General features: G+C 46.1%; 1 protein-coding gene and 1 pseudogene across 3 annotated transcripts in view; both read right to left on the reverse strand.

Moving 5' to 3' along the window:
• The window catches only part of LOC143768796 (nicotinamide N-methyltransferase-like), a 28195-nt gene extending 12875 nt beyond the window's left edge, over positions 1–15320 (reverse strand). The window contains exons 1-2 of one of the 2 annotated variants that reach the window (XR_013214033.1): positions 12974–13093; positions 11659–11748 (exon numbers count right to left, since the gene is read on the reverse strand). Coding sequence is in view for 1 of the 2 variants with exons in the window: in XM_077257433.1 (XP_077113548.1) it covers positions 15275–15291 (17 nt within the window). In the remaining variant the exon portion in view is untranslated. Of the gene's footprint in view, positions 1–11658; positions 11749–12973; positions 13094–15274 lie in introns of those variants that run through there. The other variant, XM_077257433.1, reaches the window with a different exon arrangement.
• Positions 15321–16300: 980 nt separating this feature from the next.
• The window catches only part of LOC143768795 (indolethylamine N-methyltransferase-like), a 37127-nt pseudogene continuing 27141 nt past the window's right edge, over positions 16301–26286 (reverse strand). The window contains exon 3 of the transcript XR_013214032.1: positions 16301–16879. The product of XR_013214032.1 is annotated as an indolethylamine N-methyltransferase-like (transcript). The remainder of the gene's footprint in view (positions 16880–26286) is intronic.

A 26286-nucleotide genomic window follows, 5' to 3' on the forward strand; every position in this document is an offset into this window, starting at 1 on the left:
CCACTATGAGACCTTGTGCCTTTTTCTCTAGGAAGTTTTCGCCGGCAGAGCGAAATTATGATGTGGGCAATCGGGAGTTGTTGGCCATGAAGTGGGCATTTGAGGAGTGGCGTCATTGGCTCGAGGGTGCTAAGCATCGTGTGGTGGTCTTGACTGATCACAAAAATCTGATGTATCTCGAGTCTGCTAAACGCCTGAATCCTAGACAGGCCCGCTGGTCATTGTTTTTCTCCCGTTTTGACTTTGTGGTCTCGTATTTACCAGGTTCTAAGAATGTGAAGGCCGATGCTCTGTCTAGGAGCTTTGTGCCTGATGCTCCTGGAGTCGCTGAACCTGGGGGTATTCTTAAGGAAGGAATTATCGTGTCAGCTATTTCTCCAGATCTGCGACGTGTGTTACAGAGATTTCAGGCTGGTAGGCCTGACTCTTGTCCACCTGACAGATTGTTTGTGCCTGCTAAATGGACCAGCAGAGTCATTTCCGAGGTTCATTCCTCAGTGTTGGCAGGGCACCCGGGAATTTTTGGCACCAGAGATCTGGTGGCCAGGTCCTTTTGGTGGCCTTCCTTGTCAAGGGATGTGCGGTCATTTGTGCAGTCCTGTGGAACTTGTGCTCGAGCTAAACCTTGCTGTTCTCGTGCCAGCGGGTTGCTCTTGCCCTTGCCTGTCCCGAAGAGGCCTTGGACACACATCTCTATGGATTTCATTTCTGATCTTCCGGTGTCTCAGGGCATGTCTGTCATCTGGGTGATATGTGATCGTTTCTCCAAGATGGTCCATTTGGTTCCTTTGCCTAAGCTGCCTTCCTCTTCTGATCTGGTTCCTGTGTTCTTCCAGAACGTGGTTCGTTTGCACGGCATTCCTGAGAATATTGTGTCGGACAGAGGATCCCAGTTTGTTTCCAGGTTCTGGCGATCCTTTTGTGGAAGGATGGGCATTGATTTGTCGTTTTCGTCCGCTTTCCATCCCCAGACTAACGGACAAACAGAGCGTACTAATCAGACTCTGGAGGCTTATTTGAGGTGTTTTGTCTCTTCTGATCAGGATGATTGGGTGACCTTCTTGCCGTTGGCTGAATTTGCCCTTAATAATCGGGCTAGTTCCGCCACCTTGGTTTCGCCATTTTTCTGCAACTCTGGTTTCCATCCTCGTTTTTCCTCGGGACATGTGGAGCCTTCTGACTGTCCTGGGGTGGATTCCGTGGTGGATAGGTTGCAGCAAATCTGGACTCATGTGGTGGACAACTTGAAGTTGTCACAGGAGAAGGCTCAGCGTTTTGCCAACCGCCGCCGCGGTGTGGGTCCCCGACTTCGCGTTGGGGATTTGGTATGGCTGTCTTCTCGATTTGTTCCTATGAAGGTCTCCTCTCCCAAATTTAAGCCTCGATTCATTGGTCCTTACAAGATATTGGAAATCATTAATCCTGTATCCTTTCGCCTGGATCTTCCGGTGTCGTTTGCCATTCACAACGTATTTCATAGGTCCTTGTTACGGCGGTACGTTGTGCCTGTGGTTCCTTCTGCTGAGCCTCCTGCTCCGGTGTTGGTGGAGGGCGAGTTGGAGTACGTGGTGGAGAAGATCTTAGATTCTCGTCTCTCCAGGCGGAGGCTTCAGTACCTGGTCAAGTGGAAGGGCTATGGTCAGGAGGATAATTCCTGGGTGGTCGCCTCTGATGTGCATGCGGCCGATTTAGTTCGTGCCTTTCACGCCGCTCATCCTGATCGCCCTGGTGGTCTTGGTGAGGGTTCGGTGACCCCTCACTAAGGGGGGGGGTACTGTTGTGAATTTACCTTTTGGCTCCCTCTAGTGGCTACTAGTGATTTGACTCTGGGTATGTCATTCACCCCTTGTATGCTCACCTGGGTCGTTAGGTCAGGGGTGTCGCTATATAAGCTCCCTGGACCTTCAGTTCAATGCCTGGCAACGTTGATATCAGAGCTAATCTGTAGTGCTCTGGTCTGCTGATCCTGGTTCCTGCTTGATTAAGCTATTAGTAAGTGGGCCTCTCTTTGCTAAACCTAGTTCATCTCTGTGTTTGTCATTTCCTCTTACCTCACCGTTATTATTTGTGGGGGGCTTGTATCCTACTTTTGGGGTCTTTTCTCTGGAGGCAAGAGAGGTCTTTGTTTTCCTCTTCTAGGGGTAGTTAGCTCTCCGGCTGGCGCGAGACATCTAGCGACCAACGTAGGCATGTTCCCCGGCTACTTCTAGTGTTGGCGTTAGGAGTAGATATATGGTCAACCCAGTTACCACTGCCCTATGAGCTGGATTTTTGTACTTCGCAGACTTGCTGATATCTCTGAAACCCTCGCCATTGGGGTCATAACAGCATACTGTGAAGAAAATGTCTGACGTTGGCAGCGGAAGCAGTCTTAAGACGCTTCCGCTGCTTCATTGTAAGGTCCGGGGAGGAGGGGGCGGAGTTTCGGCCGCGCATGCACGGTCAAAAATGGCGGTCCCGACGAACAAAAAATACGTGACATGTAACTTTTTTTGTGGCGGCGGTGCGCCAAAACACAACGCAACCGTCACATGATGGTTGCGACGTGTGGCTATATGTCGCAATGCGTCAGTAATGTTAGTCTATGGGGAAAAAGTGCATCCTGCAGACAACTTTGCAGGATGCGTTTTTTCTCCTGAACGACGCATTGCGACGTGCAGCCAAAAACGCTAGTGTGAAAGTAGTCTAAACGCCAAAAATATGAAATAACTGTATAAATTTTATTTCAACAACAAATTACATAACTCATAAAATCAATACATATAAAAGGTATGCAGACACAAAAAAATGCAAACACAATGCATGCATCAAATGCAAAAAATGGGTCAATGAGGCTGAGGTAAAGTTTTATCGATATGGTGCCTATAGTCATAAGTATTAATAAATTAGCATTATCCAATGAATTTGTATATATCCAAAAGTAAATCACCTTAAAAGGACCCAATGTATAATTAATACGCCTCCTGTATAAATTCCTCACTCAATATGTAACATCCATAGCCAAGCCAAGTGCTTAATTAAGTATACAGGTGAACATGGATCGCCCCGTCAGGGCAGCGGGGTACTCGGTACCGGATCCTTCGGTTCACAGGGGGATGTCACGGTGGCTGACCCGGTCCGTGGCCCTGGGACGTCTGTGTAAAAATGAAAGGTCTTTAACGCCTTCATGACCTTGGGATTTTTCATTTTTCCCGTGTTCGTTTTTCACTCCCCTCCTTCCCAGAGCCATAACTTTTTTATTTTTCCGTTAATTTGGCCATGTGAGGGCTTATTTTTTGTGGGACGAGTTGTACTTTTGAATGTCATCATTGGTTTTAGCATGTCGTGTACTAGAAAACGGAAAAAAAATTCCAAGTGCGGTGAAATTGCAAAAAAAGGGCAGTCCCACACTTGTTTTTTGTTTGGCTGTTTTGCTAGGTTCACTAAATGCTAAAACTGACCTGCCATTATGATTCTCCAGGTCAGTACGAGTTCATAGACACCTAACATGACTGAGTTATTTTTTACCTAAGTGGTGAAAAAAAATTCCAAACTTTACTAAAAAAAAAAAAAATAGCGCCATTTTCCGATACTCGTACCGTCTCCATTTTTCATGATCTGGGGTTGGTTGAGGGCTTATTTTTTGCATGCCGAGATGACATCCACAGGGTGGCGCTCACAGCTGCCGGGGATCAGTAACCATAGAGGTCTCAAGTAGGGTTGAGCGGCTTTTATTTTTGTAGGATCGGGTCGGGTTTCACGAAACCCGACTTTCTCAAAAGTCGGGTCGAGTGAAATCGGCCGATCCTATAAAAAAGTCGGGGTCGGCCGAAACACAAAACCCAATGCAGTGCAATGGGATACTATGGTTCCCAGCGTCTGAAGGAGAGGAAACTCTCCTTCAGGCCCTGGGATCCATATTAATGTGTAAAATAAAGAATAAAAATAAAAAATATTGATATACTCACCTCTCCGGAGGCCCCTGGACATCACCGCTGGTAACCGGCAGCCTTCTTTGCTTAAAATGAGCGCGTTTAGGGCCTTCCATGACGTCACGGCTTCTGATTGGTCGCGGCCGCCCATGTGACCGCCACGCGACCAATCACAAGCCGTGACGTAATTCTCAGGTCCTAAATTCCTAGAATTAGGAATTTAGGACCTGAGAATTACGTCACGGCTTGTAATTGGTCGCGTGGCGGTCACATGGGCGGCCGCGACCAATCACAAGCCGTGACGTCATCTAAGGCCCTTCACGCTCTCATTCTTAGGAAGGAAGGCTGTCGGAAAGAAGCCGAGGGTGAGTATATTCCTATTAGGGCTCATTTCCACATGCGAGGCACACGTCCGTATCTCGCATGTGGAAACCTAGCTCTGGTGCCGGCACTTTGGAGCGGAGCTGTGCAGCTCCATGTGTTCCTATGCGGCCGCATGCTCCGCTCTGGAGTGCCGGCTCCACAGCTTGGTTTCCACATGCGAGATACGGACGTGTGCCTCGCATGTGGAAATGAGCCCTTAGGTATATACTCACCCTCGGACACGCCCTGCTTCTTTCCGGTAGCCTTCCTTCTTAAGAATGAGCGCGTGAAGGGCCTTAGATGACGTCACGGCTTGTGATTGGTCGCGGCCGCCCATGTGACCGCCATGCGACCAATCACAAGCCGTGACGTAATTCTCAGGTCCTAAATTCCTAGAATTAGACAGGTGAGTATATCAATATTTTTTATTTTAATTCTTTATTTTACACTTAAATGTGGATTCCGATACCGATTTCCGATATCGCAAACATATCGGAACTCGGTATCGGAATTCCGATACCAGATTCAGAAGATCGCCGACCTCACGGCCGACCCCACACAGGGGTCGGGTCGGGTTTCATGAAACCCGACTTTGCCAAAAGTCGGCGACTTCTGAAAATGGCCGACCCGTTTCGCTCAACCCTAGTCTCAAGGACCTCTATTGTTACAATACTGAAGCATCGCCGACCTCCGATCATGTGACGGGGGTCGGCGATGCTGTCATTTCCGGCCGTCCGGCCGGATGCGGTAGTTAAATTCCGCTGTCTGCGTTTGACAGCGGCATTTAACTAGTTAATAGGAGCGGGCAGATCGCGATTCTGCCTGCGCCTATTACGGGTACATGTCAGCTGTTCAAAACAGCTGACATGTCCAGGCTTTGATGCGGGCTCACCGCCGGAGCCCGCATCAAAGAGGGGCTTCTGACCACAGACGTACTATCCCTTCCGAGGTCAGAAAGGGGTTAAAGGGGAAATGTTTGTGACGCCACCTGTGGTATTCGGTCAGGGTGACCGACGCTGCTTTAAGGGGTCCGCTGGGGTGATGTTATGGCAGCTAGATGGTATACCTTCCCACATGTGAAGTGTATCACCAGGGCTTCCCGGTGTGTAGATGGTGGATGGTGAGAGGCGCAGTGAAGAACGAGGACACAAGGTTGCAGTCTCTTTACCTTTACTGAGGACTTCAGCATTCACAGTCCAGGGCACCAGATCACAGGGCACGCAGAGTTTGGAGGCAAGTCCAGAGTCCCCTTGTCCAGGTGGAAATCGGAAGCCTTCCTCTAGCGCCGTGGTGTTGTAGTCCCTTACTGCTAAGCTTCTCATAAAGTCCTCACAAATGTTGTAGATGTTCTGTCTTTCTCTGTCCCCCAGATAGGATAGGACAAACCCGTATGATCTGTGGCTTGAGGCGGTTTATAGGGACTCTATCATGCCCCAGCCTCTACGGGGTGCCACCTTGCCTCCTGGGTGTAGGGCGGACAGGTAATGTAAAATTAGCTGTCTCTGGAGCAAGGCATAAAGGGTTGTTGCTCCCTCGGTGTTCCGGCTACTGGGATCCTGCGCCTCAGAAGGACGAAGCCTGTGTAGGGCTGGTCCCCTTCTGGTATCCACTCCTTTGCTGTGACTTATTTCACCCTATCTGCAATACAGTTCTCCTTCTGTGTCCCTTTCTGGGAGCTGCAGCTTTCAGGGCATGCACAGCTCCCTGTACCTTCTCCTTCATTCTCTGACAGGATCCCACCCTGTCAGGAACCAACTCACTGAACGGAGCTCAGCCAGCAACTAACTAACTTTCCCTACAGGCAACCAGTTTTACCAATGCGGCCTGGAGTGTGAAATGTGTTGCATGTTTGTGATACCTGAATGCAGTTGTCCTTCTTTGCCTCCAAACGTAATATCACTCTCCCCTAGCGGAAAATGCCATTACTGCAACGACCAGGACCCTGGGGCGCTGCAAACAGATATTAGTTATATAGCATAGTATGCACCAGTGTGCTTACAATGTCCCATTAAATCCACCCAGAGTCTCCTAAAAAGGAGGTGTATACTATTTCAAATAAAGATATAAACTGCAGTGAATGAAGGTAAGTATATAGGAATCCAATATTAACGTGCCAATTGCTTGATTAGGTACACAGATGAAACGATTCAGCTATATGGCATGCTAGCACACAAGATAAGAGCTTGAAAAAAGCTGAAAAGTAGCACGATACATGACCTTTGTGAGCAGACTGAGCCCCGACAGGTGTTTTGTGATAGCTTCTTCCTGGGGGTTGTTTTCGTGTGGAGAATAGTGGAGAATAGTGGATACTGAGATCCTTTTATACAGGATCGTATCAGTGGAGGCAGCGGTTTGGTAGCGGCGCTTCCATTGACCTAATCCGGATATGATGTCTCCACAGCTCAGCGTCTCACGCGGCAGATCCTACACCCCCTCCGATGCGTCAGAGAGGGGGCGGAGTCAGCAACACTATGGACGCATCACCCTGGTGACCCATAGGCCGGAGGTCTCAGGAAGCGCTCACCGCTGTTATGTGTGCGCTCAATACCCCTTATGTGGTCGAAAACTACTTTTGAGGCACAGTACAAAGCTCAGAAGGGAAGTAGCATCATATTACAGTGCAGATTTTGCTGCACTGGTTTGAGGATGCCATGTCACATTGGCAGAGCCCCTGAGGTGCCAGAACAGCAGAACCCCCCCAAAAGTGACCCCATTTTACAAACTAAACCTCTGAATGAATTCACCTAGGGGTGCAGTGAACATCTTGACACCACAGGTGTGTCACAGAATTTTATACCATTAGGCAGTGAAGAAAAAATAATTTACATTTTTACTACCAAAATTCTATGTTATCCCCAAATTTTAGATTTTGATACTGGGAAAATGGTAAAATGGTGCCAAAATTTGTCCCATAATTTCTGCTGAATGTATGGGACTGAATATGTGGCTATACAGTACTGCTTAGCCATAGGGAGAGACTCGGGAGGGACGGAGCGCTACTTGCCTCCTGGAGCGCAGATTTTCCTAGAATAGTTTGTGGACTCCATATACAAAGCCTCTAAGTGGTAGAAAAGCAGAATCCCCCTTCAGGTGACCCCATTTTGGAAATTATACCCCTTTGCGAATTTATCAACAGGTGTAGTGACAATTTTGACTCCATGGGTGTTTTTCAGAAACAGGCAGTAGTGGATGTTGCTGAATGAAAATTGCAAGCTGCTGTTGTAGTGGCCAGTACGCCATATTAACCAATATGTTGCAGTCACCAGTACGTTATGCCCAGCTTGTGCTTCTGGAGACATGGCACCCATAAATTAGGCGGGCTCTCATTGCATACCAAACATGTGGACGCAATATGTGGTCTAGGTACACTTAGGGCTTAGAAGAGAGATTGAACATTTGGATTTCAGAGAGCAGAATTTGCAGAATTTCTTTTGGCGATTGAGGAGCCATTTCGCATTTCCAGAACCTTTGTACTACCAGTAATGTGGAAGCCCCCTATATTTCCGATAATAGATGACAGACATGAGTGGAGACTTACTTTTTTGTGGATTGAGTTGAAGCTACTATTGGGAACATTTTATATAACATTTGGGATCACATTTATCTGGCACGCTACACTGAACACTTAGTTTGTGGTTTCCATCTAAATCTCTGAGTGACGTGATTCAGATGAAACCCCTGAGGGATCCACTCACTATAATGAGACAGCAGAGTTACTTTGGACTAAAAGTACCGTCACATTAAGCGACGCTGCAGCGATATAGACAACGATGCCGATCGCTGCAGCGTCGCTGTTTCGTCGTTGTTTGGTCACTGGAGAGCTGTCACACAGACAGCTCTCCAGCGACCAACGATGCCGAAGTCCCCGGGTAACCAGGGTAAACATCGGGTTACTAAGCGCAGGGCCGCGCTTAGTAACCCGATGTTTACCCTGGTTACCAGTGTAAATGTATAAAAAAACCAAATACTACATACTTACACTCCGGTGTCTGTCGCGTCCCCCGGCGTCCGCTTCCCTGCACTGTGTAAGCGCCATCCCTAAAGCAGAGCGGTGATGTCACCGCTGTGCTTTGCTTTACGGCCGGCACTGACACATTCAGTGCAGGAAGCTCTGAGCAGCAGCGCGGACGCTGGGGGACGTGACAGACATCAGAAGGTGAGTATGTACTGTTTTTTTTTTTACTTTTACAATGGTAACCAGGGTAAATATCGGGTTACTAAGCGCGGCCCTGCGCTTAGTAACCCGATATTTACCCTGGTTACCATTGTAAAACATTGCTGGCATCGTTGTTTTTGCTGTCAAACACAACGATACTCGCCGATCTGACGACCAAATAAAGTTCTGGACTTCTAGCTCCGACCAGCGATATCACAGCAGGATCCAGATCGCTGCTGCGTGTCAAACACAACGATATCGCTATCCAGGACACTGCAACGCCACGGATCGCTATTGTTATCATTGTTAAGTTGTTCAGTGTGAAGGTACCTTTAGTCTGGCCTCTGTTCAGAATTGTCCTTCTTTTCAGAAGTACACAAAACTGTGGAAGATGGAACTTTTATGCAATTCTTAAAAGATGGACTCCACCAGATTATAGGTCTTATGGCATCCACAGTGCTTCTATCTGCCTCATTATAAGGAATCTTCCACCAGGGGTTCCACCTGATTCAAGTATTTCAGAGATTTATACTGAAACCCCGCTGTACGCACTCAGTGCAGAGCGCAGGATAAATGTGCGCCGAGACTTACTGCAATCTTTGGGAGACAGAATCAACAGCAGATGAAGCGTTGGTTTTATTTATTTTGTATTTATTTTTTACGCCATTCCTCATGCGGTATAAGTGGTTAAGCGACTTTATTCTTCGGGTCGGTGCGATCACAGTGATCCCAGATTTATATCGGGTTTTATCAGGGGTGAACCTAGCCTAGCTGCCTGAGGCGAACTGCAAAATGGCGCCCCCCGTCATAAAATCAGTAAAAATAAATCTGGTTTACTCTTTACTAGCCTAACCTGATGCACATGTACAATACATACACTTTTAAATCTATATACAGTTAGGTCCATATATATTTGGACAGAGACAACATTTTTCTCATTTTGGTTATAGACATTACCACAATGAATTTTAAACAAAACAATTCAGATGCAGTTGAAGTTCAGACTTTCAGCTTTCATTTGAGGGTATCCACATTAAAATTGGATGAAGGGTTTAGGAGTTTCAGCTCCTTAACATGTGCCACCCTGTTTTTAAAGGGACCAAAAGTAATTGGACAGATTCAATAATTGTAAATAAAATGTTCATTTCTAGTACTTGGTTGAAAACCCTTTGTTGGCAATGACTGCCTGAAGTCTTGAACTCATGTACATCACCAGACGCTGTGTTTCCTCCTTTTTGATGCTCTGCCAGGCCTTCACTGCGGTGGTTTTCAGTTGCTGTTTGTTTGTGGGCCTTTCTGTCTGAAGTTTAGTCTTTAACAAGTGAAATGCATGCTCAATTCGGTTGAGATCAGGTGACTGACTTGGCCATTCAAGAATATTCCACTTCTTTGCTTTAATAGACTCCTGGGTTGCTTTGGCTTCATGTTTTGGGTCATTGTCCATCTGTAGTATGAAATGACGACCAATCAGTTTGGCTGCATTTGGCTGGATCTGAGCACACAGTATGGCTCTGAATACCTCAGAATTCATTTGGCTGCTTCTGTCCTGTGTCACATCATCAATAAACACTAGTGACCCAGTGCCACTGGCAGCCATGCATGCCCAAGCCATCACACTGCCTCCACCGTGTTTTACAGATGATGTGGTATGCTTTGGATCATGAGCTGTACCACGCCTTCGCCATACTTTTCTCTTTCCATCATTCTGGTAGAGGTTGATCTTGGTTTCATCTGTCCAAAGAATGTTCTTCCTGAACTGTGCTGGCTTTTTTAGATGTTTTTTAGCAAAGTCCAGTCTAGCCTTTTTATTCTTGACACTTATGAGTGGCTTGCACCGTGCAGTGAACCCTCTGTATTTACTTTCATGCAGTCTTCTCTTTATGACAGATTTGGATATTGATACGCCGACCTCCGGGAGAGTGTTGGTCACTTGGTTGGCTTTTGTGAAGGGGTTTCTCTTCACCATGGAGATTATTCTGCGATCACCCTCCACTGTTGTCTTCCGTGGGCGCCCAGGTCTTTTTGCATTGATGAGATCACCAGTGCTTTCTTTCCTTCTCAGGATGTACCAAACTGTACATTTTGCCACTCCTAATATTGTAGCAATTTCTCGGATGGCTTTTTTCTCTGTTTTCACAGCTTAAGGATGGCTTGTTTCACCTTCATGGAGAGCACTTTTGACCGCATGTTTACTTCATAGGAAAACCTTCCAAATGCAAGCACCACACCTCAAATCAACTCCAGGCCTTTTATCTGCTTAGTTGAGAATGACATAATGAAGGGATTGCCCACACCTGTCCATGAAATAGCCTTGGAGTCAATTGTCCAATTACTTTTGGTCCCTTTAAAAAACAGGGTGGCACAGGTTAAGGAGCTGAAACTCCTAAACTCTTCATCCAATTTTAATATGGATACCCTCAAATGAAAGCTAAAAGTCTGAACTTCAACTGCATCTGAATTGTTTTGTTTAAAATTAAATTGTGGTAATGTCTATAACCAAAATGAGAAAAATGTTGTCTCTGTCCAAATATATATGGACCTAACTGTATATAATTGTCTAAGGGTTTTTCCATCTGTCTGTCTGTCTGTCTGTCTGTCTGTCTGTCCTGGAAATCCCGCGTCCTGGAAATCCCGCGAAATCCCGCGTCTCTGATTGGTCGAGGCCGCCAGGCCATACAAGGAACAAATACCACCACACCATGACCAGACCACACATTACCACCACATACAAGGAACAAATAATGCCACACCATAGCCGGACAACATATTACCACCACATAGTGACTGAATACTACAATACTGATCATTAACAAAAAAACCACAATACTAATATCACCTTAAGTGCTATTATACACAGGAGATCTGTACTTAGTATGCAGTGTCTGTGTACAAGTAATACAGTGATCACCGGTGACATTATACACAGGAGCTCTGTATATAGTGTATAGTGTACAGGTAATATAGTGATCACCGGTGACATTATACACAGGAGCTCTGTATATAGTGTCAGTGTACAGGTAATACATTTATCACCAGTGACATTATACACAGGAGCTCTGTATACAATGTCAGTATGTAGGTAATACAGTGATCACCGGTGACATTATACACAGGAGCTCTGTATATAATGTATAGGTAATACAGTGATCACCGGTGACATTATACATCGGACCGCTATATATAGTATGCAGTGTATAGTGTGCGTGTACATGTAATACACTAACTCACCAGTAACATCTCTAGGTGAAGTCCTTCATCTTCGCTTTTAATCTTCATCCAGCACAGACCACCATCACGTCTTCCAGCCAGGGCTCATCTCTGCAGGAAATAACAAAGTTCTCTAGAGCACCACTTCCAGAACACATTACTTAATTTTATCCCAAAGTCTAAACTACACCAGATGAAGAAAAAAAGCGACAGTGTTGCTCTGCACATTAACAGGACCGCCTTCCCTATTTAAAACAGTATCCTCAAAAAAAAAAAAAAAATACATCATTGCAGTAATAATATCCCTTAATTAGCATATAAATCAAGAATTGAACAATCCACAAAATAGATTATCTGTGTAGAAAGGTGCATATGAAAACTTATCCTTTATTAGGTAAAATTATAAAAAGCCAAATTAGTCAAACAAAAACAAAGGGGTACCACAGTGAAGGAAGTGCCCTATAACCAACGAACAGAAAAAGGGGGGGTGGAAGGTTGTTAAAAAGGTACCACTGGCCTCTCAGATCCTCAATATTAATCTGACCTGATACCAAAATGACTATAGTTGTTATAGGGAAAGGAAGAACAGAGAGAGAGAGAAAGAAAGGAGAAAGTAAGAACAGAGAGAGAAAGTGGGGAAAGAAAGAAAGAAAGAAAGAACACAGAGAGAAAGTAAGAACAGAGAGAGAAAGAAAGAGGGGAAAGAAAGAAAGAACAGAGAGAGAGGAAGAACAGAGAGAAAGAAAGAGGGGAAAGAAAAACAACAGAGATGGAAAGAAAGAACAGAGAGAGAGAAAGGGGGAAAGAAAGAAAGAACAGAGAGAGAAAGACAGAGGGGGAAGAAAGAAAGAACAGAGAGAGAAAGAAAGAACAGAGGGAAAGGAAGAACAGAGAGATAGAAAGAGGGGAAAGAAAAAGAATAGAGAGCGAAAGAAAGAACAGAGAGAAAGAGGGGAAAGAAAGAACAGAGAGAGAGAAAAAACCAAGGGAAAGAAAGAGAATAGAGAGAGCAAGAAAGAAAATAGAGAAAGCGAGAAAGAGGGGAAGAAACAGCAGAGAGCTAGAAAGAACAGAGAGCAAAAAAAGAAAGAAAGGAGAGAAAGAACAGAGAAAGAAAAAAAGAACACAGATAGAAAGAAAGAACAGAGAAAGAAAGAAAGATTAGAGAGGGAAAGAAAGAACAGAGAGAGAAAGAAAGAACAGAGAGAGAGAAAGAAAGACAGATTAGAGAGGGAAAGAAAGAACAGAGAGAGAGAGAGAGAGAGAAAGAAACAGAGAGAGAAAGAAAGATTCTATAAAGATACTACAGCAGCTTGGCTTCCATTGTAATGCCCACCTAAGCATCCCGATGCAGGACATATTATGATCCGCTCACATGGCAGGCATCCCCGATTCCAAGGCAATCCCGCTGTCGAGGACACGGTGATGGATCTGAATCATTCCCTGAAGTGCCTCCATGGTTCCGTCACAATCTCCTCCCGAAATATTTCCTGTCAGCTTCCAGCATGTCACTTCCGGTGGAACATCACGTGCGAGTTTTAAAGTGCTCTGCCGTGTACTCCTGTGTCCGTAGGAAAAGTAAGCTCCCGGCCAGGACAAGATTGCCTTGTGCAGGCATGTACTACGGAGGACAGAGAATGAACTTCAATCCAATATTGCAGCCAGCATGCAGCCAGCGGGTAAGGAAAGGGTGAATCAAACACCCGAAAACCCCGCCCATATGACTGAAAATTGTTCCCTCCAAATTCAGGTGACAGAGTCCCTTTAAGTTACTATAGCGGCAGAATCTGCCGCCCTCTCTCCATTGAAGGCAGTGTCGCTTGAGGCAAAGTACTCAACTTGCCGCATGGTAGCGGCGCCCCTGGGTTTTATGTTTGGCTGCTGTCACATAGTAAAAGACTCCTTTTACTGCATAAATTAGTTTTCGCATCCCCATGTTTTGAGAGCTATATTTTTTCCATATTTTGGCCCACAGTCATGGCTTGTTTTTTGTGGAACGAGTTGACATTTTTATTGGTATAATTTTCGGGCGCATGACATTTTTTGATTGCTTTCTATTCTGATTTTTTGGGAGTCAGAATGAACAAAAACCAGCAATTTAGGATTTTTTTTTTTTTTCACGTCGTTCCGCGTGTGGTAAAATTGATAAGGCTGTTTTATTCTTTGGGTCAGTACAATTGCAAAAATTAGTTTTCGCATCCCCATGTTTTGAGAGCTATATTTTTTCCATATTTCGGCCGACAGTCATGGCTTGTTTTTTGTGGAACGAGTTGACATTTTTATTGGTATAATTTTCGGGCGCATGACATTTTTTGATCGCTTTCTATTCTGATTTTTTGGGAGTCAGAATGAACAAAAACCAGCAATTTAGGATTTTTGTTTTTTCACGTCGTTCCGCGTGTGGTAAAATTGATAAGTCTGTTTTATTCTTTGGGTCAGTACAATTACAGCGATACCCCATTTATATATTTTTTTGTTTTGGCACTTTTACACAACAAAAAATATTTTATAGAAAAAATATTTTTTTTTGCATAGCTTTATTCTGAGAACTATAGCTTTTTTATTTTTTGCTGATGGAGCTGTATGGCGGCTTGTTTTTTGCGGGACAAGATGACGTTTTCAGTGGGAACAATTTTTATTTACATTCGTCTTTTTGATCGCATTTTACTGCACTTGGCCTAGTTTTTTTATAAAAGTTTTTACGGTGTTCACTGAAGGGTTTAACTAATGGGACAATTTTATAGAGCAGGTCAAACGAACCCGGCAATACCAAATATGTGTACTTTTTCTGTTTATTTTATTTTTTTTACATAAATAAATGTATTTATTGGAAAAATATTTGTTTCTTTTTTTTGTTCTTTATTTGGGATTATTAAAAAATATTTTTACACTTTTTCATATTTTTTAACTTTTTCACATTGTCCCTGGATGGGACATCACTATACAGTATTAGATCGCAGATCTGATACTCTTCAATGTCTCTGCAGACCCTTCCTGGGTCTTATTAAAATTGCTGCTTAGTGAGGATAGCAAACAGGTGCTCCCATACCTTCACCTGATGCAGCAGACAAAGGTGTGGCAGTGATAGTGTCAGCTGTACGATATGTTACTGTTTACCCACGCGTCTCCCAAAGAAGCAGAGAGAAACGTGCGTCAGGGCAGAGGGACACCACAGTATCCACCCGGAGTTGTGCAATACAGGTACATAATATTCTTTTTCTGCTACTACCGTATCAGACCATCCCAGCAAACCATGGCACTGCAGTTGTGTCTACAGCTAGCAGAGATTCAGCCCTAGGTTCCCTAATAGGCTGATTTATCAACCGATTATGATTGGCAGAATACAAAATTGTCTGTTTAGATCTCATGACATGCTGTGAATAAAGTCCCTCTTTTTATCTTGCACCTTCCTTTGTTACTTACTTTCTTATACTGTACATTGTTGATGTCTCTGAAGTAGGACACTGGCAATGATGTATAATGGGAAGATAAGGATAATAGCAGCTTTTAAAGCCAACTCCAGGTTTTTAAAGCCAGACTATAGGCTCAGCATGTCCACTCACTTCTAAGGTTAAGCCATGCATATATGACAACAGTTATATGTGCACATTGCTACCAATGGTTATGTTAGGCTTACCTGGTGAGGTAGATCATCAAAACCCAAGGTCTGCGTGGGCACAAGAGCCACGGACATCGGAGCAGCGGGCAGCTGGGGCACCGAGACACAGGTGTGTGTCTTGGGAGACCTTATATAGGCCTAGGTAGATGATCACATGGGAGCACGCCGAGTCACTTGCAAGGCCCGATGTGGAGCACAAGAGAGTTTAGAGGAGCGGGGTGAAGGGAGCAGTGCCCGGACTCAGGACAGGTGTGCAACAAGTTAATATTAAAGCCATGCAGTTTTAAACAAATTTTTAGATTTAATAAAAATGATTTACAAAAGATCAACGGTGTTCACCATCTGTTACAGTTGATTGGCCCCATTAGAAAGCACGTCATTCAAAAATCCATTTGAACTGATCTGATTTTGGCTACTGCTTGTATATAAGACATGGTGCATTAAATTCAATACAATCATTGCTCGTAAATCAATTTTTGTAAAACCTAATAGCAAGTAAGTAGGAAAAATTATGTTGTAGTAGAGGACACAAAAAGATACATAAAGCATTTGTGTCATTACAACGACTTTATTGTGTGCACCTATAATACTAAGCATCAAGCACCTGCGTGGAAGATACAAGTGTGAATGGATTGTCATCAGTGTTATTCACCAAAAAATTGATATTCTCCCTCTAATTTATAGAGCACAAAACTATAATAAAGCTAGAGCAAATTTATTTTTATAAACTTCCATCCTGCAATAAACACTAATTAAGGAGGATCCATCTATTTTATTTTATTCCCACTATTCCTCTTGAACATGCCACTTTTGCTTTTAACCCACCACCAGGTTCCAGAGATACGGGTACTTTTATTTAGGACTAAATTCTCTGGACTTTAACAAAGGTGCGGTGTTTACTGGTAAATAATGTAGAGCTGCCTAAAAACACAACCCCAGAGGAACCTGTGAGACAAACCCCCTTACAGACCATAAAAATTGGCATTGATTAAAGAGGTCCATATCTCTGGAATCGTATGGCGGATTTTAAAACATCATAATCACCGTGGTCTGGGGAACAGTGGAAATGAAATAATTGCAAAACCTGGTCACTTTTGACCTGGTGACAGGTTCTCTTTAAGAATATTAATAAGATTTAGCTTTACATATAACACTTGTTGGGCAGACTCAGAGCTACTGTGTCATCTAAGAGCTACTTCTCTTTGTGAGCTGCAATGAATATGAGGGCTTTATAGTCAGTAAGGTCACTCTCATCCCTTCTCTTCTTAATATTACAGCAATCAATAACAAAACCTTCTTCAACTAGAGCATTCCTAGTAAAATCCTTGTTATAATTAAAAGCATGGAATTTGTCTTTCCCGACTGTGTAATATGTTAGGTCTAACGTCTAAGCACCCAATTAATATGAAGTGTCCTTCAGGTTTCAGCAACTTTGAGAACTTACTGGGGTATCTCATGAAATCATCTTGATCTTTCCAGATAAAATCTAGTAGCCAAGCAATGATAATACAATCTGCAAGTGGGAATTTAGTTGGATCCATCATATTTTCTTTCTCAAAGTTACATTTCACAACATGTTGAAGGGCTGATCTCACTTTTCCTTCTTTGTCCTGTAAGAGATCACTGAAAGAAATGGGAAAGTGATGAAAGTGATCGTCTCACAGTCAATATTGAACAGGATGGTATTAGATAAATCTTCGGGTCCGGATGGCATACACACACGAGTGGTAAGATAACTAAGTGATGTAATAGACAAACCATTATTTCTTATATTTAGGGACTCTATAGCGACGGGGTCTGTTCAACAGGACTGGCGCATAGCAAATGTGGTACCAATATTCAAAAAGGGCTCTAAAAGTGAACGTGGAAATTATAGGCCAGGAAGTCTAACCTCTATTGTTGGTAAAATATTTGAAGGGTTTCTGAAGGATGTTATTCTGGACTATCTTAATGAGAATAACTGTTTAACTCCATATCAGCATTGGTTTGACAGGACCGATTCCTCATAAACCTATCTAATCAGTTTTTATGAAGAGATAAGCTATAGACTGGATCAAGGGAGTCATTGGACGTGGTACATCTTGATATTTAAAAAACGTTTGATACCGTGCCACTAGGGTTGAGCGAAACGGATCGGTCATTTTCATAAGTCGCCGACTGTGTGGGGTCGGCCACGCGGTATGCGACTTTCGCGCCAAAGTCGCGTTTCAATGACGCTAAAAGCGCCATTTCTCAGTGCAGAGTGTGGGCAGCGTGATGCCATAGATCTCAGTCCCCACCATCTTAGAGAAGGGCATTGCAGTGATTGGCTTGCTTTCTGCGGCGTCACAGGGGCTATAAAGGGGTGTTCCCGCCGACCGCCATCTTACTGCTGCTGATCTGAGCGTAGGGAGAGGTGCCGCTTCGTCAGAAGCAGGGATAGTGTTAGGCAGGGTACATTCACCCCCAAACCGCTTGTGCTGTAGCGATTTCCACTGTCCAACACCACCTTTTGTTTGCAGGGACAGTGGAAGCTACATTTTTTTTCCCTCAGTGCTGTAGCTCATTTGGCTGCCCTAGAAGGCTCCCTGATAGCTGCGTTGCTGTGTGTGTACGCCACTGTGCAAACCAACTGCTTTTTTCAGGGAGATTAAGATTGGCATTTCTGCTTGAGTGCCGGTCCTGTGTGTGCCATCTGTCTCAAATTATTGGGGCACAGAAAACCTAGTGTGTCATACTGGGAATTTTTTTTTTTTTTAAATTCTCCCTGAAAAAAAAAAATAGTGGGAGATTAAGATTGGCCTTTCTGCTTGAGTGCCGGTCCTGTGTGTGCCATCTGTCTCAAATTATTGGGGCACAGAAAACCTAGTGTGTCATACTGTGAATTTTTTTTTTTTAAATTCTCCCTGAAAAGAAAAAAAATAGTGGGAGATTAGGATTGGCATTTCAGCTTGAGTGCCGGTCCTGTGTGTGCCATCTGTCTCAAATTATTGGGGCACAGAAAACCTAGTGTGTCATACTGGGATTTTTTTTTTTAAATTCTCCCTGAAAAAAAAATAGTGGGAGATTAAGATTGGCATTTCTGCTTGAGTGCCGGTCCTGTGTGTGCCATATGTCTCAAATTATTGGGGCACAGAAAACCTAGTGTGTCATACTGGGATTTTTTTTTTTTTTTAATTCTCCCTGAAAACAAAAAGAATAGTGGGAGATTAAAATTGGCATTTCAGCTTGAGTGCCGGTCCTGTGTGTGCCATCTGTCTCAAATTATTGGGGCACAGAAAACCTAGTGTGTCATACTGGGATTTTTTTTTTTAAATTCTCCCTGAAAAAAAAAAAATATTGGGAGATTAAGATTGGCATTTCTGCTTGAGTGCCGGTCCTGTGTGTGCCATCTGTCTCAAATTATTGGGGCACAGAAAACCTAGTGTGTCATACTGTGAATTTTTTTTTTTTTTAATTCTCCCTGAAAAAAAAAATAGTGGGAGATTAAGATTGGCATTTCTGCCTGAGTGCCGGTCCTGTGTGTGCTATCTGTCTCAAATTATTGGGGCACAGAAAACCTAGTGTGTAACATTGGCCCTGATTTTCCTTTCAGTGTCAGCCACCTATAAAGGTATATATAAATCCTACAGAAGTGTGAGTTCATCTTATAAGTTGTTTTACAGTAACAAATACTGTTACTTTGGTTACGTTTTGCAAACAATGAGGAAGTCTGGTGGAAGAGGTCGTGGCCGTGGGCGGTCATTGTCAGCTGGTAATGATGGTAGTGGTGGTGGAGCATCAGGTGGTCGTGGTAAAAGCAATACAGCACCTAAGTCTCGAGTTGTTGAGCCAGGTTCGTCGCCTGGCTACACAAGGCCTCGAACGCTCCCTTTTCTGGGAGTAGGAAAACCGCTTTTAAAGCCAGAGCAGCAAGAACAAGTTTTGGCTTTCCTTGCTGACTCAGCCTCTAGCTCTTTTGCCTCCTCTTCTGAAAGTGCTAAATGTAAAAGCAGCACGTCGTTAGTGGATGTTCACGGTAAGGGACAAGTCGCTTCCTTGTTTTCTTCACCCAGAACAAGAGAGAAGGATGCGTCAGGCGACACAACGGGTTACTCCATGGAGCTCTTTACACAAACCGTTCCAGGGTTAGACAGTGAAACAGTTAACAGGCCATGCCCATTAGATATTGAATCGGACATGGAGTGCACAGATGCACAGCCACAGCCAGATTACTATGCTGTTCCTTTGACTCAGACCAGAACATTGCCCTCTCAGTGTACTGAGCCAGAATCAAACCCAGCTGAGACTATGGTGCCCCGTCACGAACGCTATACCACTGGCTTACACAGTGACACAGACGAAGTTGCACACGAGATAGAAGAGGAGGTCATAGATGACCCAGTTGTTGACCCCGATTGGCAGCCATTGGGGGAACAGTGTGCAGGCGGCAGTAGTTCTGAAGCGGAGGAGGAGCTGCAGCAGGCATCAACATCACAACAGGTTCCATCTGCCGGGCCCGTATCTGGCCAAAAACGTGTGGCAAAACCAAAACCAGTTGGAGGACAGCGTGGCCATCCGGTTAAAGAAGCTCAGTCTGCAATGCCTGAAAAGGTATCCGATAGTAGAAAGAGTGCAGTCTGGCATTTTTTAAACAACATGCAAATGATCAGCGCAAAGTCATCTGTCAAAAATGTTCAACTACCTTAAGCAGAGGTCAGAATCTTAAAAGTTTAAATACAAGTTGCATGCATAGACATTTAACCACCATGCATTTGCAAGTTGCATGCATAGATATTTAACCACCATGCATTTGCAAGCCTGGACTAACTACCAAACGCCCCTAAAGGTTGCAGCACCCTTGGCCAATGAAGCTAGTCAGCAACGCTACATCCCTTCCCTCACTGTAAGCCCACCATTTCCCGCAACCACCTGCAGTATCTGTGCAGCTTTTGTCGCCAGGCCAAAGCAGTCAGGGAATCACCAGGTTCGTAGTAGGAAACACTGCATGTAGGGCACCGGCAAGAATACCATCTCCAACCCTCTCTCAGTCTGCCATGTCCACCAGCACCACCGCTAGTTCCACGATCTCCAGCTCTCCAGTCCAGCTCACCCTACATGAGACTCTTGTTAGGAAATGGAAGTACTCGCATCCGCATACACAGGGTTTGAAAGCCCACATTGCTAGACTAATCTCATTAGGGATGATGCCCTACCGGTTAGTTGAAAGCGAAGCTTTCAAAGCGCTGATGAACTACGCTGTACCGCGCTACGAGCTACCCAGTCGACACTTCTTTTCGAGAAAAGCCATCCCAGCCCTCCACCACCATGTTAAAGAGCGCATCGTTCATGCACTCAGGCAATCTGTGACTACAAAGGTGCACCTGACTACAGATGCATGGACCAGTAGGCATGGCCAGGGACGTTACGTGTCCATCACGGCACACTGGGTGAATGTGGTGGATGCAGGGTCCACAGGGGACAGCAATATTGGGACAGTTCTGCCTAGCCCACGGTCTAGGAAACAGTTGGCTGTAGGCATTTGCCCCCCCTCCTCCTCCTCCTCCTCCTCATCCTCCTGCACAAGCGAGAGCTCGTCCACAGACCGCAGTCGCACAACCACTCCATCCGCAGCTGCCACTGTTGCACACCAGGTGTCCCATTATGGGACAGCTAGTGGCAAGCGTCAGCAGGCTGTATTGGCAATGAAGTGTTTGGGCGACAACAGACACACCGCGGAAGTTCTGTCCGAGTTCTTGCAGAAAGAAACTCAGTCAAGGCTGGGCACTGTACATCTTGAGGCAGGCAAGGTAGTGAGTGATAATGGAAGGAATTTCATGGCTGCCATAGCCCTTTCCCAACTGAAACACATTCCTTGCCTGGCTCACACCTTAAACCTGGTGGTGCAGTGCTTCCTGAAAAGTTATCCGGGGTTACCCGACCTGCTCCTCAAAGTGCGCAGACTTTGCTCGCATATCCGCCGTTCGCCCGTACACTCCAGCCGTATGCAGAACTATCAGCGGTCTTTGAACCTTCCCCAGCATCACTTAATCATCGATGTTGCAACAAGGTGGAACTCCACACTGCACATGCTTCAAAGACTGTGCGAACAGAGGCGTGCTGTTATGTACTTGTGGGAGGATACACATACATGGGCAGGCAGTTGGATGGCAGACATGGAGTTGTCAGCTGTGCAGTGGTCGAAGCTCCAAGACCTGTGTCAAGTCCTTCAGTATTTTGAGGAATGCACATGGCTAGTTAGTGCAGACAACGCCATAATAAGCATGAGCATCCCCCTAATGCGTCTGCTGATGCAAAGTTTGACGCACATAAAGGAGCAGGCGTCTGCAGCCGAGGAAGAGGAAAGCCTTGATGACAGTCAGCCATTGTCTGGTCAGGGCAGTCTACAGGACGAAGTATCGTGAGAAGAGGAGGAGGACGAGGAGGATGATGGGGATGAGTTTTTTTTAAATGAGGAAGCTTCTCCGGGGCCAATGGAAATTGCTGGCGTGGCAAGGCCGGGTTCAGGTTTTTTGAGGGAGACAAGTGACGTAGATTTGCCTGTAACTGCCCCTCAAACCAGCACAACCGCAGATTTGACAACTGGAACTTTGGCCCACATGGCGGATTATGCCTTACGTATCCTCAAAAGGGACCCACGCACTATTAAAATGATGACCGATGACGATTACTGGTTGGCCTGCCTCTGTGATCCTCGCTATAAAGGCAAATTGCAAAATATTATGCCACATGAGAACCTCGACCAAATATTAGCAACCAAACAAGCAACTCTTGTAGACCATTTGATTCAGGCATTCCCAGCACACAGCGCTGGTGATGGTTCTCACACGAGGTGCAGGGGGCTACAGGGCAGAGGTGTTAGAGGTGCACAAATCAGAAGTGGCATTGGACAGAGGGGTTTTCTGACCAGGTTGTGGAGTGATTTCGCAATGACTGCAGACAGGACAGGTAGTGCAGCATCTATTCAAAGTGACAGGAGACAACATTTGTCCAGTATGGTTACTAACTATTTTTCAGCCCTTATCGATGTTCTCCCTCAACCGTCATTCCCATTTGATTACTGGGCATCCAAATTAGACACCTGGCTTGAATTGGCAGAATATGCATTGCAGGAGCTTGTTTGCCCAGCAGCTAGTGTGCTATCAGAAAGAGTATTCAGTGCTGCTGGTTCAATATTAACCGAAAAAAGGACTCGTCTGGCTACCCAAAATGTTGATGATCTAACCTTCATTAAAATGAACCACTCCTGGATTTCAAATTATTTTGCCCCACCTTTCCCGGCTGACACCTAGCTTTCCTATAAAAATGTGTTGCTTGTGGACTGGTCTTACTGAGTGTTCCAATCTCTTAATTTGCAGCAGCTGTTTGTCCAGCATACGACATGTTTACACCTCCCTAAATGGGATAACTCCCCCCACGGGGCCGTGGTTTCGCCACTTGGCGCAAGCACCCGTTAGAGTGCCGTTTGTCTGAAGAGGTGGGTGTGCCCGCTTTTGGTCGACGGCACTGCCACTGGGTCCCTCATAGTACAATAAAGTGTCTCTGGCGGTGGTGGCGCGCAACCAACGTCAGACACACCGTTGTAACATGAGGGGCCCTGGGCCTGTACCGACGGCCACAAGAGAGTTCCCCCCCAGCTCAAACTGTGCTCTACCACGTGCAAAATTATCTCTCACAGCTCCAACAATGTTTAGTCTATGCGCTGACATCCTTCAATGCCTGGCACTGACAATACCAATTTGTTGACATGTATGATGCTAGTTAAAATAGTCAGGGTCAGTGTCCTATATTGACACCAGTAAATACTTCGTGCCAAATTACTATGTCTGAAACTCAGCAGAGGAGCCCACCCCTGTACCTAAGTATGCCACACTTTTGTTTTTTTGTTTTGTTGTTTTGCGAGACATTAACATCTATTTATTTTTTGGGAGTACTAACTGTGTCAGACACTCCTTCCAATCGTCCTACGCTGACCACACCAATGCTGCCTGTGTACCCATGTAACCTACTTAAAACTGCATAGAGCCTATTTTATTATTTTAGGCCTAGTAAGTCTGTCTGCGGTCCCTCCTTGCAATCGTCCTTCGCTGACCACACCAATGCTGCCTGTGTACCCATGTAACCTATTTAAAACTGCATAGAGCCTATTTTACTATTTTAGGCCTAGTAAGTCTGTCTGCGGTCCCTCCTTGCAATAGTCCTCCGCTGACCACACCAATGCTGCCTGTGTACCCATATAACCTATTTAAAACTGCATAGAGCTTATTTTATTATTTTAGGCCTAGTAAGTCTGTCTGCGGTCCCTCCTTGCAATCGTTCTCCACTGACCAAACCAATGCTGCCTGTGTACCCCTGCGAGATAACTCTAAGTGCCTTGAGCCTATTTTTATTTATTTTAGGCCTAGTAAGTCTGTCTGCAGTCCCTCATTGCAATCATCCTCCGCTGACCACACCAATGCTGCCTGTGTACCCATGTAACCAGGGGTGGGATTCAGCCGGTACGACCCGGTACGGGGCAGCCGTTTACTAAAATTTCTATCTGCCAGCGTTCCGGTAATTGAAAATGCCATTTTCAATTAGCGGAATGCTGGCAGATAGAAATTTTAGTAAACGGCTATCTGCCAGCGTTCCGGTAATTGAAAATGCCATTTTCAATTAGCGGAATGCTGGCAGATAGAAATTTTCAAAATGGTTACCACTGGCAGTGGCGTAGGAAGGGGGGGGCGGGGGGGGCGGGCCGCCCCGGGCGGCACAATGTGGGGGGCGGCACAATACGGGGGGCGGGTCGCCGGCGGCGCAGAATTTACCTGTTCGCATCTCGGCTTCAGAAAAATGGCCGCCGCGATCTCCATCTGCGCATGCGTGGCATCCCGCGGCCATTTTCCTGAAGCCCCGGTCAGCAGAGCACTCCACCTGCGCACGCGCGGCCTCAGGAAGATGGCCGCCCCCACCGATAACCAGAGAGAGCAGGATTGCGGTCAGGTAAGCAGAACTTTTTTTTTTTTTTTATTGAGAGCGGCGATCGGGGGGGCCCAGGGCAGAAAGCTGGACACAGGGGGGCAGAAAGCTGGAAACAGGGGGTCAGAAAGCTGGACACAGGGGGTCAGAAAGCTGGACGCTGGGGCAGAACGATGGACGCTGGGGCAGAACGCTGGACGCTGGGGCTGAAAGCTGGACGCTGGGGCAGAAAGCTGGACACGGGGGCAGAAAGCTGGACACTGGGGCAGAAAGCTGGACACAGGGGGGCAGAAAGCTGGACACAGGGGCAGAAAGCTGGACACAGGGGGGCAGAAAGCTGGACGCTGGGGCAGAACGATGGACGCTGGGGCAGAACGCTGGACGCTGGGGCAGAACGCTGGACGCTGGGGCTGAAAGCTGGACGCTGGGGCAGAAAGCTGGACACGGGGGCAGAAAGCTGGACACTGGGGCAGAAAGCTGGACACAGGGGGGCAGAAAGCTGGACACAGGGGGGCAGAAAGCTGGACACAGGGGGGCAGAAAGCTGGACACTGGGGCAGAAAGCTGGACACTGGGGGGCAGAAAGCTGGACTCTGGGGGGCAGAAAGCTGGACACTGGGGGGCAGAAAGCTGGACACTGGGGGGCAGAAAGCTGGACACTGGGGGGCAGAAAGCTGGACACTGGGGGGCAGAAAGCTGGACACTGGGGCAGAAAGCTGGACACAGGGGGGCAGAAAGCTGGACACGGGGGTAGAAAGCTGGACCCAGGGGCAGATTGCTGGACACAGGGGCAGAATGGAGAAACGGGGCATGATTGGAGACACAGGGGGCAGGATGACAGACATGGCGGCATGACTGGAGACACTGGAGGCAGGATTGGAGACAGATGGGGCAGGATCATGGGGCAGGATGGATACGATGGAGACAGATGGGGCAGGATGGGAAGATCATATGGGGCAGGATGGATACTCATTAGGGCAGGATGGGAGAACATATGGCTGACGCCAGGAATGAGACACACAGGGGCTAGGATGGCGAATATTATTACCATAGGGGGCTAATTAAGGGATAATATTACTGCAGTGATGTATTTATTTTATTTTTTGAGTACACTGTTTTAAATGGAGGGGCGGTCCTATTACTGTGTACAGTGACACTGTGTCGCCTTCTTCGTGTGGTGTAATGTAAAAGTTGGGAAAATTAAGTAATGTGTTCTGCAAGTGGAACTCGAGATAACTGTGTTATTTCCTGCAGAGACGAGTCCTGGCTGGATGAAGTGATGGCGGTCTGTGCGGGATGAAAGATGAAGGACTTCACCTAGAGACGTCACTGGTGAGTCAGTGTGTTACCTATACACTGACACTATACACTGTATACTATATACAGAGGTCCTGTGTATAATGTCACTGGTGATCACTGTATTACCCATACACTATATACAGAGCTCCTGTGTATAATGTCACTGGTGATCACTGGATTACCTGTACACAGACACTGCATACTAAGTACAGATCTCCTGTGTATAATGGCACTTATGGTGATAGTATTGTGGGTTTTTTTTTATTATTGATCAGTACTATAGTATTCAGTCACTATGTGGTGGTAATATGTGGTCTGGTCATGATGTTTTGGTATTTGTTCCTTGTATTTGATATTATTCGATCACTGTGGTGGTAATATGTCATCTGGTCATGGTGTGGCGGTATTTGTGCCTTGTAGATAGTATTATAGAGGGGGGGGCGCCCTGTAGCCTCCCCCTGGGCCCTGCAGCCCCAAGTCCCCACCAGCCTCCCCCTGGGCCCTGCAGCCCTCTAGCCTCCCCCTGGGCCCTGCAGCCCCAAGTCCCCACTAGCCTCCCCCTGGGCCCTGCAGCCCCCAGTCCCACTAGCCTCCCGCTGGACTCTGTAGCCTCCCCCCTGGGCCCTGCAGCCCCCAGTCCCACTAGCCTCCCGCTGGACTCTGTAGCCTCCCCCCTGGGCCCTGCAGCCCCCAGTCCCACTAGCCTCCCGCTGGACTCTGTAGCCTCCCTCCTGGGCCCTGCAGCACCCAGTCCCCACTAGCCTCCTCCTTTGCCCTGCAGCCCTCTAGCCTTCC

This window comes from Ranitomeya variabilis, chromosome 4 (genome assembly GCF_051348905.1).
Source record: "Ranitomeya variabilis isolate aRanVar5 chromosome 4, aRanVar5.hap1, whole genome shotgun sequence".
In the NCBI taxonomy this organism is placed as follows: Eukaryota; Metazoa; Chordata; class Amphibia; order Anura; family Dendrobatidae; genus Ranitomeya; species Ranitomeya variabilis.